Source organism: Camelus dromedarius, chromosome 21, assembly GCF_036321535.1.
Source record: "Camelus dromedarius isolate mCamDro1 chromosome 21, mCamDro1.pat, whole genome shotgun sequence".
NCBI classification, from domain to species: Eukaryota; Metazoa; Chordata; class Mammalia; order Artiodactyla; family Camelidae; genus Camelus; species Camelus dromedarius.
Genome location: NC_087456.1, coordinates 5,074,030 through 5,088,904, shown reverse-complemented (window position 1 = coordinate 5,088,904; position 14,875 = coordinate 5,074,030). Strand labels below are relative to the sequence as shown.

The 14,875-nt window shown below is 51.7% G+C and overlaps 1 protein-coding gene across 8 annotated transcripts; it reads right to left on the bottom strand.

Moving 5' to 3' along the window:
• Positions 1 to 567: 567 nt before the first annotated feature.
• On the bottom strand, positions 568 to 14,113 carry CHIT1 (chitinase 1). 8 transcript variants are annotated; one of them, XM_064477047.1, is made up of 12 exons: positions 13,961 to 14,088; positions 13,690 to 13,769; positions 12,864 to 12,893; positions 9,802 to 10,003; positions 8,793 to 8,849; positions 7,388 to 7,553; positions 7,097 to 7,221; positions 6,334 to 6,457; positions 3,473 to 3,658; positions 3,074 to 3,187; positions 1,603 to 1,729; positions 568 to 997 (listed from the first exon to the last, which is right to left on the bottom strand). In XM_064477047.1, exons 2-12 carry the CDS (start codon positions 13,718 to 13,720, stop codon positions 753 to 755), a joined length of 1,407 nt encoding a protein of 468 aa, XP_064333117.1. In that variant the 5' UTR covers positions 13,721 to 13,769; positions 13,961 to 14,088; the 3' UTR covers positions 568 to 752. The 8 variants fall into 8 exon arrangements, with proteins under 8 accessions (XP_064333117.1, XP_064333116.1, XP_064333115.1 ...); XM_064477046.1 differs by lacking the exon at positions 1,603 to 1,729 and having other exon boundaries at positions 13,961 to 14,097; XM_064477045.1 differs by lacking the exon at positions 9,802 to 10,003 and having other exon boundaries at positions 13,961 to 14,074.
• Between the last annotated feature and the right edge of the window lie 762 nt (positions 14,114 to 14,875).

Here is a 14,875-nt window from a genome sequence, read left to right as displayed (position 1 = left end):
AAAGATAGTCAGTTACCACTTGTCAACTTCTGGCACACAGCCTCATGTTTCAGTCACACATACACGTACATATGTTTGCTTTCATATTCTTTTTCATTATAGGTTATTACAAGATATTGAATATAGTTCCCTGTGCTATACAGAAGAAATCTGGTTTTTATCTATTTTACATATAGTAGTTAGCATTTGCTGAATTCTCTTTTTAATGCGGAATGGCTGTGAGCAGAGGCCTTAAGGCAGGGAAAAGCTCTTCTCTGCTACCATCTGGTGTGCATTTTGGGGATAACACCTGAGTGGAGGCCACTAGAAGTTCTCTCCAAAGGCTTCTGAGCCAGTGAAGAATGTGTCAGATCCAGGGCCATGCCCCAGATGCAGCTGTGTGCCCACTGGAATGTGGGGTCCTCGAGGCGAGAGCTGGTGCAGCGGTGGACCACCTTCTCCCCTGGTTCTGACCTAGGCATGCCTTATGCCACCCTCCCCTCTTGGAGCCCTACCTTCCTCAGGACAGTTTTTGAACTAACAGTGTGCTTAGAGAGCCTCTCTGTAAGTCACTACGTCCAGGAGCAGTGTGGTACCAACCAAAGATTTATTCTGCAAGAAAAATAGGCAGCCCAGAAAGACCAGAACAAAAGGAACCCAAGGCTGAGACAGAAAGTTTGATTGTGGAAAGACGCGAGGAGCCAGATTGCAGCCACCAGGGACAGCTGGGGAGGTGGGCCGTGGGAGTGATGGGCTGGAGGGGTCTTGGAGACTCAACTCCAAGTGCAGCATTTGCAAGAAGTGCTGAACACCAGGCTCCTCGGGCAGCTTTGCTGGAACAGCCACCCCCTTGAACAAGTGAAGTAGCTGGTCCGGTCCAGGGGGTTGGGGTAGAGCCCGTCAGCTTTGCCCTGGCAGAAAGCATCTTGTCCAAGGCTGGAGTCATGCTCAGGTTCAGAGGGCTGGCCTGGTGCGGGAGCTTCAGGCTCTGGGGGGCCCAGAGGCACACGTGAAAGACCTGGGAAAACAGCGATCAGTGATGCAGCCAAGTCTCCCCCCAGGGGTCTCAAACCCACAGGCCAAGCACACAGGCAGCAGCCGTCGGCAGGCAGCAGCCCAGCACCCGCACCCTGCAGGAGGGCGCAGTCAGGGACCCAGGCTGAGGGCAGCCCGGCACCAGCCACGCCTGCAGCCCGAGCACAGCTCAGCGGGAAGCGCCGGGGCTACACATGCATGAGGCGGTCAGTGACCATCCACCTTCTGCAAAACCCAACCAAGCAATGGTGAGGGCCAGTGGGGTCTCACACTAGCGGCCCAGGGCAGGCTTCCTCCTTGAGAAGGGAGGGGCCAGCTGCTGCTGCCAAGCTGAGGGCCCTCGGGAGGGAAGTCCTGGTTACCCACACCCTGAGCAGGCATTGGAACAATCAGAAAGGGGAAGAAGAGTGTGAAGAGAGAATCATTTCAACAGCTTCCTTAGCTCCTGGGGGAGTGGAGTGGGGGCATGAAATTTGGGAAATCACAGTATTGGGACAAAGCCATTTCCTCAGAAGGAGGCAGGACCTGAGGAAGGGGACTTCATGCCCTGCCCTGAATTCTGCCTCTGGTCCCTGGGCCCTTACTCACTCAGCTCCAATGACAGCATCTTGATGAGGGGGTATTGGCCCTGGTTACAGAAGAAGCCAGCAAAGTCATCCATGTCCAGTGTCCAGACCATGGCCCCGCCCAGTCCCTTCTGCTTCAGATAGCTGACCTGTGTGGGGCGTGAGATGGGGGTGGAGGAGCCCAGGGAAGCCCGGGCAGGCAGCCCCAGAGCCGGCTTTCCTCATCCAGGCAGGGCCCGCTTTCCTCCATCACCGCCGGGCCTGCGAGTCCCAATCCCTGCCAGGCACGATTCATTCTGGAATCCTCCTGTCCTAATATTAGCATGGCCCGGGGTGGGCGTGGGGAGGAGGTATGAGGAAGACATGGACGTGGGGACTTCCCTAGGCTGGAAGCCTTAACATCTCAGCCTTTTTTGAGCTGAGCTGCTGTGTTTGGGGGAGCTGCCTGCTGGTTGCGATGAGGTAAGTTGCCCTAGGGAATGACTGAGCTGCCCCAGGGATCTGAATCAACTCCCTGACTTCACATCTTTGTCTTCCTTGAGGGTCTTCTCTCCTCCACCAGATCCCTGAGGCTTCCTCAGGGCACGGCTGTGTGTTCCCTCTGAGTGGGCGTCTCTGTCCCCTAACCCTGCCAAAGGGCCACGGCTCACCTCTGCAGTGAGGCGAGGTTGGAGGGCAGGGGTGTTCTGGAACCCTTGCTGGCCCCAATCTCCCTCCCAGCTATCTCCCTTCCTACATCAGTCCCCATTCAGGGCTCCAGCCGTGTGGGCCAGCATCTTGTTCTCAGAGGCTGCCCTCCCCTTTCTTCTCCATCACGTCTTTGCTCCTGCAGTTTCCACCCAAGAATGCCCACCTTTTCTGCTTTAAGACTTTCTCAAAACCCCTTCCACCATGATCTGTTCTCTCATCTCCCCCAGCCAGGACCATGCTCCCTCCTCAATCCTCCAGAACGCTTTGTCTACCCCTTCAGAAGAACCTGCCTCTGTCTGCTCGCATGATAACCAACATGAGACAAGCAGATGGGCAAATGCAGGTCTCTCTGCAGATGCCAACGGCCTCATGGGGGAGAGAGGGATGGAAACTCAAGTTGTGAGCCGCCAGCATCGGGCAGGAGCTGGTGGCGGGGGGCACATAAGTAAATTAAAAGTTCTCTAATTTGAACATGCGCCAAATATTGTCAATGGGCTCACTAAAGTGATACATCTCCCTGTATGTACTTCTCCTCTTCATATGTCTGGAGAATTTGTATTTAATAAAATACACATTTTGTATTTATATTTAATAAAATACAAATACTTTCAAGAGTGCTACTCAATGTAGAGCAATTTTTTGTCATTGTGTCTTTTCTCAGTCAATAGGTGACGGGGGTACAACATGCTGTCCCACGGAGCTCTGTGAGATGCTCAGAGAGGTTCTGGACGCTGTCACTGAATGCTATTGACAGGCCTTGGGCCCACCCAGGACCAACCCCTCCCAGCCACGCTGAGCCTCACCTTGGCTTTGAAGCTCTCCACGTCATCAAAACCCACCCACTGGTTGCCCTGGAAGGCATAGGGCACCTTCTGGTCCTCAATTCTGTGCTCAGTAGCCCCCTTCCAGGAACAGATCTGTAGGACAGAGGGCAGAGCTGAGGAGGAAGGTGGGAGGATCCAACAAGCATCTTCTTCCTGCCAGGAAGAGACTAGGGATTGGAAAACTCCTGTCTGAGAAGCCCGGGGAACCCAGGAGCCACAGATTCAATGAGGCACCTGGGCTTAAGGCTAAATCCAAGGTGATAGGCAGGGGACGGAGCTCAGCTGGCCAGAATGCGTGATGCCCGGCATCCTCGCTCAGAAACTGTGGGAGAGGGAGCCTTCTTCCCCACAGCACTTGGGGTGACTGGGTTTTCCTACCTCATAATAAGCCAGCAGTCCCTGCTCTTTGGTGAAGGGACCAGGAGTTCCAGGCCCTGTGGCTAGGGCCCCCACTCCAGTGTCCAGGGAGGAGGCCAGAGTGAAGGATCGTCCATAGGTGGGCATGCCAAGGATCAGTTTGTTGGCGGGGGTCCCCTTCTGCAGCCACCGTTGCACAGCAGAGTCCTGGAGAAGCAGAGGAGGAGGGTCAGGGCTAACTGTCTGTGCCTTCAGCCTGGTTCTGATCGTCCAAGCCTAGGGGCTTCAGAGGAGTTTCACAGACACTTACTAATGCTCAAACCTTGCCCCATCTTCTTTAGATCCCATCTTAGACCCTCAACCCCAGTGAGAGAAGCTGCATGGCCCTACAGCCATGAGCCTGAGCTCTGGGGTCAGGCAGCAATTCACCGAGTGAATTTTTACTGCTGGCCCACTGTGTGCTGGGCACTGTCCCAGATGCTTGGGGTGTCTCAGTGAGCACAGATCCCGGCCTCACTCAGCAACTTATTTAACCTTGGGCTTCCTGTCTATAAAATGGAAGTAATAAAAATATCTGTCTCTACGGGTGTTGTGAGAATTAAAGGGTATAACACACGGATAAGGCCCAGCACAGCGCAGCGGAGGGGAGCCAGGATCGTCACCACTACCTCCCTGCTGCGGCATCCTCAGCATGAGAGCGGGGAGTTGGGTCTATTTTATTCATTCCTGGGTCCTTGGAGCCTAGAACAACGCCTGACACTTAGATGCTCAAATAGAGAGAACAGATGTGCACAGGGCTTCCTCACGGTCTCTGCACTAGACCTTCCCCCATCACACACTACTTGACACGATGCCCTAGGCTTGTGATATGAGGAGGTAGCCAGTACAACTATGTGGAATAAACAAATAATGCAGATTCCTCCCTCCAGCCAAGATCACAGGCTCACTGTTCCCAAGAAGCCGCCCCGCTTGAGTCCAGGTTTTTTAGTCACTCTGCAACCTTTTAGGACCGAGGTAAGGAGCAATTTTCACTCTATTATGTGTATTTCTTTTTGCTGGTCTACGTGATTTATCTTTGATCAAACTGGAGCTTTCTGAGGACAGAGGTCAGAGCACTCTGCTAAGCTCTGCGGCATTTTTGTGCAGATTTGGGAAAGTCTCTGCTCCGTCCGGAAGCCAGCCAGCAGGGCACACAATGTGGGGAGCAGAAGGCTTCTTTGCAGGGGGAGAAAGGCCTCCCTCTCCCTGCATGGACCCAGGGCATGCGGCGCGGAGAGCGCCGTGCTGGGGGGACTTCAACCCCCTCGCTTCGCACTGAATGTCCTTGTGTGCCTCCCCACTTGAACGGGCTGGCTCCTCCTGGGACCCACATGGCTTTCCAGATGTGGGTGGAGGAGTTGGGCTTGGTGAGAGATACGGGTGCTTGGCTCCAGTGTTCTAAGGAGCAGGCTTTATTTGTGAAAGAGACAGAGGTCCAGGATGCTCCACCCAGTGCACGCACACAGATGTGGGCTCCTCAGAATTAGCAAACGTCCTCATTTAGGCCTTTTTGTTGTTGTTTATATTAAGAAGGAGAAGTGACATGGTCAGTCTTGCTTTGAAATATAGAATGGGCTTATAAAAAAGTGTCTAGCCTGCTCAATGAGGGAGAGTTGGACAGGAAACCCCCACCCACCTCCGTCTAAAACCAAACCCGCCCTTTCCAGGGACCGAGGCGGGATAGGGGTGGTTCTGCCCTGATTGACAGCCCCTGAGATGGTATTAACCTGGGAAAGCTCTCACCTCTGAAAGCACCTTCCAGAAGGTCAATCAGGGACCAGGAGCAAAAGTTATCCATCGTCAGACAGAGGAAACCCTCCTACACTGTTGGTGGGAATGTAAGTTGGTGCAACCACTGTGGAAGACAGTATGGAGGTTCTAAAAACTAAAAATAAACTTACTGTATGATCTAGCAATCCAACTCCTGGGCATATATCTGGAGAAAACTCTAATTCAAAAAGACACATGCACCCCAATGTTCATAGCAGCACTATTTACAATAGCCAAAACATGGAAACAACACAAATGTCCATTGAAAGGTGACTGGATAAGGAAGTTGTGGTTTATATATATAATGGAATACTACTCAGCCATAAAAAAGAATAAAAATAATGCCATTTGCAACAACATGGATGGACCTGGAGATTGTCACTCTAAGTGAAGTAAGCCAGAAAGAGAAAGAAAAATACCATATGATATCACTTATATGTGGAATCCAAAAAAAGGGGACACAAATGGACTTACCTACAAAACAGAAACAGAATCACGGACATAGAGAACAAACTTATGGTTACCAGCGGGTAAAGGGGGTGGGAGGGGATAAATTGGGAATTTGAAGGTTGCACCACTTAGGGAGTGATGAAAATGTTAGCTGTCTTGATTGTGGTGGTGGTTTCATGGGTGTATACACCTATCAAAATTCATTAAATTATACATCTGAAATATGTGCAGTTTACTGTACAGGAATTATACCATAATAAAATGTTAAAAAAGAAGTTATCCATTGTCTTGAAGGAAATGGAATGGGGGTGTAAAGGGAGCAGGAGACATTTTGGCTGGAAACTCTAGCTCAAAGACGGCCTCCCAGTGAGTCACTGACGTCGTGGGATTGGCTTGCTGTGTCTAACACCAGCCAAGATGCTACACAGAAGAGAGGTTTGTACTCTGCAGTGGCATGAGACAGGAAAATAACAAACAAACAAACAAACAGGAAAGAAACAAAAACTCCTGGCTCCCCGGGCCCTGCTCGGTACCCTGCTTTCCTTTCCCATAGGTTCCTACACGCTCAGAAGGGCCGTGCCCCTTAAGCAAGGGAGGTCGAGCCGCACGCCTTCTGCTCTCACCACGTTCAGCTCAGCTGCGGCGCCGCTCGCTCCCTGCCTCTGGTAGAGGGGGCTGTTATGGCCTGTGGTCTTCTCCCAAGAGCCATGGAAGTCGTAAGCCATAAGGCTGATGAAATCCAGGTTCCTGCAGGAGGCAAGGGAAGGGGGGTGAGGAGTCCCCCCGCCCAGTGTGTGGCCCGGGGAGAGACCCTCATGGGAAGCAGGGGGCAGGAGGCAGAGGGCAGGCCCACTTCCGGCTCTGGGAAAGGTGATGTAGACAGCACTCCCCAGTCCCCCCCGTTATCCAGGCCATTCTCGTGTCTTTAGTGGCCTCCCCCCCGGCTGTCCCCTCAGCACCCTCAAGACGCGGTCCACTCGGGACACCTTGTGCTATTTTGCTATTTGGAAGGAAATGTCACTCAGTGTTTCTCCCACTTCAGTTGTGCACATCAGTGACCTGGGAATCCCATTAAGGTGCAGGTTCTGATCCAGCAGCCATTGGCTGGGAAGGATCTAAACAGCTTCCCCTCTGGGAGATGCCAAAGGCTTCACCGTTCCCCATCTCAAGGGTGTTTCATGTTAAGACTGAGCTCTTAAGGGAAAGGGCGAGGCGCCAAAGAGAGGGACCCTGGAGTGGTGGAGAAGCAGACGCAGTGGGCGCACCCTTCCTGGGTCTGCTGGCCATGCAGGTGAGCCCTGCTCCCTCCCTGGGGATGCTCAGCCTGTCCCCGGTCTCTCTCCCCTACAGGGAACACAGGGTCCATGCCACCTGCTTGACACTCACTGAGCAATTTTGTCCACCTCGTATCCAGCTTCCATGCAGCGCCGCCCGGCTGGGACGGCTGCGCTCAGCAGGAGGCGTGCCTTCCCTGCCGTCTGGGCTTCCTGCCGAAAGGCGCTGGCCAGGTCCTGCAGGGGCAGCTCAGAGTGAACACACAGGCAGGGGCCAGGCAGCCCTGTGAGCCCCAAGCAGACAGATGTTTTAGCTCAGGAGTCTGAAAACTGACCCCAGGGCTGGTCTGCGCTCTGTGTGGCCCCCTGGCTAAAGAGGTGACCCCGTCCCACGCAGCCATACCTGCACCAGGGCTGTGAAGCGCTGCTTATCCAAGGGAGGACTCCCCCGGCTCCCTGGGTACTCCCAGTCAAGGTCAAGGCCATCGAAGCCATATTTGCGAAGAAACTTGATGGTCGAGTTGACAAAAGTCTGTCGGTTGTTGGCTGTAGCCACCATATCCGTAAACCTGCGGGGTGGCAGGGCGGTATGAGCCTGTCTTACACTGGACAGTGGGTCATGGTCCCTCATGGGCAAGTGAGAAACTGCTCAGGAGGTTGGCGCTCAGCTGTATAGGCCAGGAAGGCACTGGGAGGGCTGCTGCAGAGGCTCCCGGGACATTTGCTGGTGACTTATGGGCCTGGCTAGGGGCAAGGGGTCATCTAGAAGTGCGTCCTTCCGCCCACACATTGACCTCACTGGGGGCACATGGACTCACTGGAGCTCCGCTCCCCGAATGCCCTCCAGAAGCCGGCCGCCATGTCCCTGCCCAGGGGTGTGTCCTGCCCTGACTCAGAGCTGGCTGTCAACCCACATGGAGGTTGAAAAAAGCACTATTAATGGTCCAGAGCTCATCAGAATCCCTGAGGTGCCCCAGGAGCCACCTCCCCACATCTTACTTTCTCATTGTTTCTGTAAGAAGTCCCTGGACATCTTTAGGGGTCTTGAGTTTTTTTGAATAGACTCCTCCTATTTGACCTTATTTTTTAATTTAATTTAGTTAATAACAGCAGTTCTTAAGTGGGGTTCACGTGCCTGGGAACCCCAGGCTAAGAATCCCTGCATTTCAATGAAAAAATCTGCGTGTAAGCAGCGTTTCGGGAAGGTGACGCATGCATTTCACCAGGTTCTCAAAAGGGCTCTTGGTCTAGAAAAATATTAGAATGACTAGGTTAACTTTGGGGACCATATAGTCAGGGCTTTCTAGGAAAAGTCTGGTTCCAAAATATACCATTTTACTGTCTCCACAAATCATCAAAAATGTCCTGGAAATTCTGGCAGCCAAGTTCAATCTCACAGGCTGCCCTTGACATCCAGAAGGGGAACAGAAGTGCTCAGAGAAGATACTCTGTTTCAGAGCTCAGAAAATATGGACTTTTTACGTGGCCCAGGATTAGTTGAGAACTTCCATCTACCCATTTCATGAAGGAAGAGACTGAGGCCTGAAAAGAGGTCAGTATCTCTGTGCTGCATTTAAAACAAGACTGGATGAGTAACAGCCTGGAGCTATGCCCACTCCGCTGCCTCCCGATGAGGCACCAAGAACCGAGAAGAAAGGTCAACCCCCCAAGTCCACTCTTCCCTCCCGTCCCCCCCCACCCCCAGGCCATACGTCCGCCTGGCTGATTCCCTGACCAGGGGTCTCTCTGGCCAGTGAGCCTGTTCCCCACCAGTGGCCTGGCTCCACGGGCGCCCATGGTCAACTCACTTCTGCGTGCCGAAGTTCCAACCCCCAATGGCCAGCAGCATCTTCAGCTCCGCATTGCTGGGAAAGACAAGGGAAGCGCTGAAACTTACCCAGCCGGCTCCCAGGCTCACCTCACTAACGGGGACGGAAGGAGCCCAGCAGGGCTGATGGGCCAGGTGGAGGGCATATAAAGCCCTGTGCCGGGAAGGCTCTAGGATAGGAAGGAAAAGTCATGATCCTAAATCAAGGAGGAAGACATGGGACACCGAAAATTAGGGATGCTGCATGGGAGAGGATTAAAAGCCGTCCTATAATTAATTACGCTCATGCTGGGACGCCTGTTCCATCTGGAACGTTCTGGGAAAGAGACAGCTCGACTGCTGATCTCATATAATGAAATAATTTTTTTAAAATGAAGATAAATGAAGACACTAGAGAGAAAAAGAAAGACAGAAACTCTAAGGAAGTGGGAGAGCTGACTAAGAAAGGAAATTTATCATAATATTGGCATTTAAAATTCTTGGATTTACAAAGTCTTTTTATGTAACCAATTTATGTTTTTAAAAAAATGTTTTCTGCTGACCTCATGCTTCAAAAGGCCATCCCAGCTCAACGTTAAACACATACTTACTTAAAAAAAAAAAAAAAGACATGTTCCTGCCTTTGAGGACCTCTTATCTGGCTGCGGAGATGTATAATTAAGGAATCTGGGAAGCGAGAGTTCAGGGTAGATCCTAGGAGAGGCTTTATTAAGGCAGTGATAATGTGAGCTGAAGGACAGATAGATTTTAGGAGAAAGGACATTGATTCCCAGCAGAGGGAAACAGTGTCACAATCCGGATTCCACTTAGACCTGAACTGGAAGGGCCCTTAAGGAGTCTCTGTCTGCCCTCACCTCTTCCACATAAGCACAGGGAAGCCCAGAGAGGTGATGAGACTTGCCCAAAGCCACACAGCGGGTCTGCAGCCAGACTGCGGTGCCGGGGAAGGTTCTCCAGCTCCCATCCCCACCCGCTCCCTTGCTGCTCACATCTTCTTCAGCCCATTGAATTCCTTGTAGAGCGTCTCGTCGTCCCACTCTGTGGAGCTGAGCTGATGGCCGTTCATGCCAGCAAAAGCATAGATGAGGTGCGTGCACAGATTGGGGTCCACATCTTTGGGCAAGAAGCGAGCGGCCCCTTCTCTGTACTGGGCCCAGTTAGTGAAGTAGCAGACCAGTTTTGCAGCAGAACCTGGCCAGTTGTGGCAAAGAAAAGAAATGGCAATCGTCAGGGCCCGCTGCGGACTGGTGGCCTCCGCCCGGGGGCAGAGCACGTCCGGCCAGAGTGTTAAACCTGGCCCTTCATCTGCTGGAGTCAGAGGGGCCGTACTTTCAAAACACAGCTTGGAATACTTCAGGGGGTTAATTAAAATGCATATATGAAGTAGCAGAGAGGGGGCCCCAGTTACAGGCCTGGGTTTATGTTTCTTTGGGCTGGTTTTAAAGAGGTTTGCATTTACTATAATCTCTCGTAGAGAATCTGTTAATATCACTGACAAGGTTCTACAAAAAGCGCATTTTCTCTAGGAAAAGGCAGCTAGTCCCCGGCCTGCCCACACGTGGGATGGTTTCGCAGGTAAGGCCTCCCCTCCCAGGGAAGGGGTTGTCCAACAGTGATGATCCCACCCAGGGCAGCGTTGTACTAGGTTGACTGAACACCAGAAAGCAAGGGTGCTCATCTCCATTCCCACATCTGGCAGAAATGTACTCTCCAGCCTTGGCACTGGGGGCCCCATCTGAAAATGCTGGGGTGGTCTCTGAGGTCTCTCCCAGCCTCGCTGTCTGCAGTGGTGTGGTTTGTGCACACCAACATGTCACGCCAGGGACTTGGCAGAATGGTGAGGCTGGACTGGAGCATATCTGTAGCCGTTGTCTGGACCCTGGGATTTCCTTTTGCCCAGACAGGGTCTCTCCACACCCTGCTCCAGCCCCCATGCAGCCAGTGAGAGGATAGGGGTGGGGGTGAGCACAGCAAGGTGGCTATAGGAGGGAACCCCAAGCACGAAGGGCTGCCTGAGACGCCCCTGGGCCCACGGATGGCTCTCAGAATGGAGGAGTCAGAGCGCTTGGGTAGTCACTGGTTATAATCAGAGGTCACCCAGAAGTGAGGCTTGCTGATGGGGGTGTAGCCTGCAGTGACAAAGGAGGATTGGTAAACTTCCCAAAGCAAAAGAAGGAAGGGGGGCAGATTAACCCAGAGAACACCCCCCGGGATCATCTAGAGAGGAGCCAGGAGGTTCTTTTTATTTTATGTCATGTCCTGCCATAGCATATCAAATACTGTGCATGGATTTGGTCCTACAGAGGCAAGAAAGTGTGGTGGTTCAGAGCAGGGACTCTGGAATTTCAATGCCTGGGTTGAAATCCCAACTTGGCAACTTTTTAGCCGGGTAGTTCAGCTTTTTCCTTCATAAAAAGGGAATGACCATTGCTCCTATCTCAAGGACCATCATGTGGATGAAAAGTTAACGTATGGGAGATACTCAGAGCAGTGCTGGCCGACAGTAAGCTCTGTTCAAAGGGCTTTACATGTATTAACCCTTTGTCCACACAAAATTCTACTGTCATAAGTATATACCATACCATAGCATTCATATCCCCAGAAGTAGCTTGGACTAAAGCTTTTAGGAAATCTTCAACCTTTCTCTCCTTCCCATGTTTGTTTTTTCTCTGGGCCTTGGCTGTTCCCTCCTGTGAGACCAAGAAGGGAAATGTGTGTCCAGTGCCACAGCCCAGCCTCAGGGCAAGGGTCTGGGTACAGGGACTGGGGCAGGATGAGAAGGGAGACTAGGAGTCTGAACTGCTAAATGTCACCCAGAGAACTCTTTCCTGTCTCACACAAGAAGGAGCCCCTCCTGAACTCTAATTCAAAAAGACACATGCACCCCAATGCTAATAGCAGCACTACTTACAATAGCCAAGACATGGAAACAACCTAAGTGTCCATCAATAGAGGACAGGGTAAAGAATCTGTGGTATATTTATACAATGGAATACTACTCAGCCATAAAAAAGAATAAAATAATGCCATTTGCGGCAACATGGATGGACCTGGAGATCGTTACACTAAGCAAAGTAAGCCAGAAAGAAAAAGAAAAGTACAATGTGGTATCACTCATATGTGGAATCTAAACAACAAGAAAAAGAAAAAAAGAGGACACTAATGAAGTCGTCTAACTACAAAACAGAAACAGATTTACAGACATAGTAAACAATCTTCTGGTTAATGGGGAAAACAGGGTAGGAAGGGATAAATTTGGGAGTCTGAGATTTGCAAATGTTTACCACCTTATATAAAAACAGATTAAAAAACAAATTTCTTCTGTATAGCACAGGGAACTATATTCAAGATCTTATAATAACCTTTAATGAAAAAGAATATAAAAATGAATATATATATGCATGGCTATACACCAGAAATTGACACATTGTAATTGACTGTATTTCAATTAAAAAAAAATACACTAAGGAACCCTGTTGGAGGTGAAAAAAAACTCATAGAGGATTGAAGTTTATCAACCCAAAAAAAAGGAAGAGTCCCCCTGGCTCTCCTAAGCTCCACAGGCGATCAGCTCAACAGACACAGAATGAGTGTGCTGTCCTTGCTGAGCCAAGGGACTGGGACGTGGAGCTGGACAAGGCTTAGGTTTCCCAGCTCAGAGCCTGGTCGGGGAGACACTTCAGCCAAACATTAGAAACACTGGGATTTACACTGTAAAATGTGTTCAGGTGTTTTGAGAGCACGCAGGTTGGAGCAAGTGACATCAGAAATGACCTGAGCGAGGCTGACATTTAAGCTGGCCCCATGGGCGCACAGGAGTTCAGCTAGTGGGTGAGGAAGCCAGAACCTTCCGAGAAGAGGGAACGGCTGGGCCACGAAGGGGACGGGGACACTTGCAGGGGGCTGAGCTTCGGAGAGGAGTCCCCACTGAAATCTGGCAAGAGCTCTTGGGGTGGGAGTAAAGTTGGGGGCAGGGAGTGGAGGAGGGTAGCGGAGCGCAGGGAAGGGGCTGAGAGGACCCAGGGCTGGCCTCAGGAAAGGCGCCACTTACCCCACTGGATCGTCAGCAGAACCATCAAACCTGAACAGCACAAAAGAGAAGGCAGATGTTAAGGTGTTGCTCTCACTTTCCCAGGCCCTGTGCAGCTACTGAGGCGCAGCGGGGAGAGGTGGTCAGGGAAGGTGGACTCAGGGTGCTTTCCTACACATTGAGCCTCCTCTGCCCAGAAAGGACCCAGGAGGGCACTGTGTCCATCCTTACAACCCGGCCAGACAGCAGGGCCCCTGCCCTGGCCTGGGCTGGTCCTGCAACTGATGGAAGTTTCCACGAGCTGAGGCTGCTCCTCCCTAGAGCATCAGTTGGGGGAGGTGTGGATTTAGGAAGATTCTAGGAAAACCACTCACTTTTATGGTTTTTAGAGAGAACGTTTCTCTTTTGGAACAAGCAGAAAACCTGTGCTGGGGCTAGAAAGAGCCAGTTTGAAAGGGCTGGGCCAGAGATCTCACCTCTTGGTCAGGCCTCTGTACCTCTGCTCACAGCCACTATTTCCTACGTTCTGCTGCTTTTTGACCACATCCCCCGAGAGGCTGGCTGAGTTACCAACATCCTGGGAGACGTACGGGTCAGCAGGACTCCTTTAAAAATATGTATTTCACCCTCCTGGTGACCTTGGATTTTCCCATTAACCTAATAAAACCTGCATGAGTATCTGCAAGGACAACCAGGGTCATGGCCCCTGGGCTGCCCTTTGCAGGACAACCAGCACCAGGTTCGGGGGAGAATCCTTTGGCAGTGGGCACCTCTTGGAAAGGCCCAAAAGTAGGGACCAGAGAACACAGAAAAGACAAAACCACCCAATGTCGAGGTGTTCACTCACTCTGGGCTTCCAGGACGGGAGAAGAAGTCATTTTCAGCCTGTTGAGAAAAGCTTTTCCTGGCAACACAAAGGCTTTGGGGCTGAAAGACCCCAGGGGGGTGGGGAGCCCACAGGAGCGGCGATCAATGACTGCAAGCCAGACAGAGGGAGGAACCGACTGACCCGCCCAAGTTCTCCCAAAAGCTCCTTGCTTCCTTGCAGGCAGCACCAGGGAGCTGTTTCACGAACACAGGCCCCCTTCCCCACAGCTCCCAGGGCCCAGCCCACTCACCTGTGCAGGCCGCAGACCGCACCATGGTGCTGGCTCAGTGACGGACGCCAGCCTGTCCACCAGCTCCCAGGCCCCTTTTGTCAGGCCTCCCCATCCCATGGCAGCCAGGGGTGTGGAAATCAGGAGAGGGCAGAGGGAGGAGATGAGGGGGAGGGCAGGGGATGTGGTGTGGAGGGCCAGGCTGTCAAGTGGCGAGGATTGGGCAAACGTGACACAATGGCCTTTAGCAATCCTTGGTTTTCTGGAACAATCACAGGGCGGAAACTGGACTTTTCTCATTGCCAAACCAGGAGGCCAAGGGAGGGAAGCAGGAAATATTTCTAAACCTTCTGCTGGACAAGCATGATTCTGATTTTCTCTGTGTGGACTGGCGAGGACCATGAGCAACCCTGGAGTGGGTGGGCTTTGGGGGAAGAGAAGCACCTTAGGAGTCAGGGGAGCTGGCTTCTGGAGTAGCCTGCCTGCCTGTTCGCCACGGCCTTCTCTGGAACTCAGGTACCTTCTCTGTAAGATGGCGGTGTTGCAAATATAATCTATATTTCACTACAGTGATTTTTTTTTATTACTATCCATTTGACAGTAATATTTGTATATCCACTGGGAAAAAGACATGACGAGAAATAGTGACTACGAGCTTGGTAGCATTTTTAAATGCATGTGTCTTTTAGAAAGAATTGTTTCCTGTGGCTGCTGTAAGAAGCTACCACCAGCGAGGTGGCTAAAACAACAGAAGTTTATTCTCACAGTTCTGGAAGCCGAAAGTCTGAAGCCAAGGTGTTGGTAAGGCCATGCTTCCTTCAAAACTTCTAGGGAAGACTCTTCCCTTCCCTCTTCCGGCTTCTGGCGGCTCCTGGTGTCCTTGGCTTGTGGCTGCATTACTCCAGTGTCTGCCTCTGCTTTCACGTGGCTTTTCCC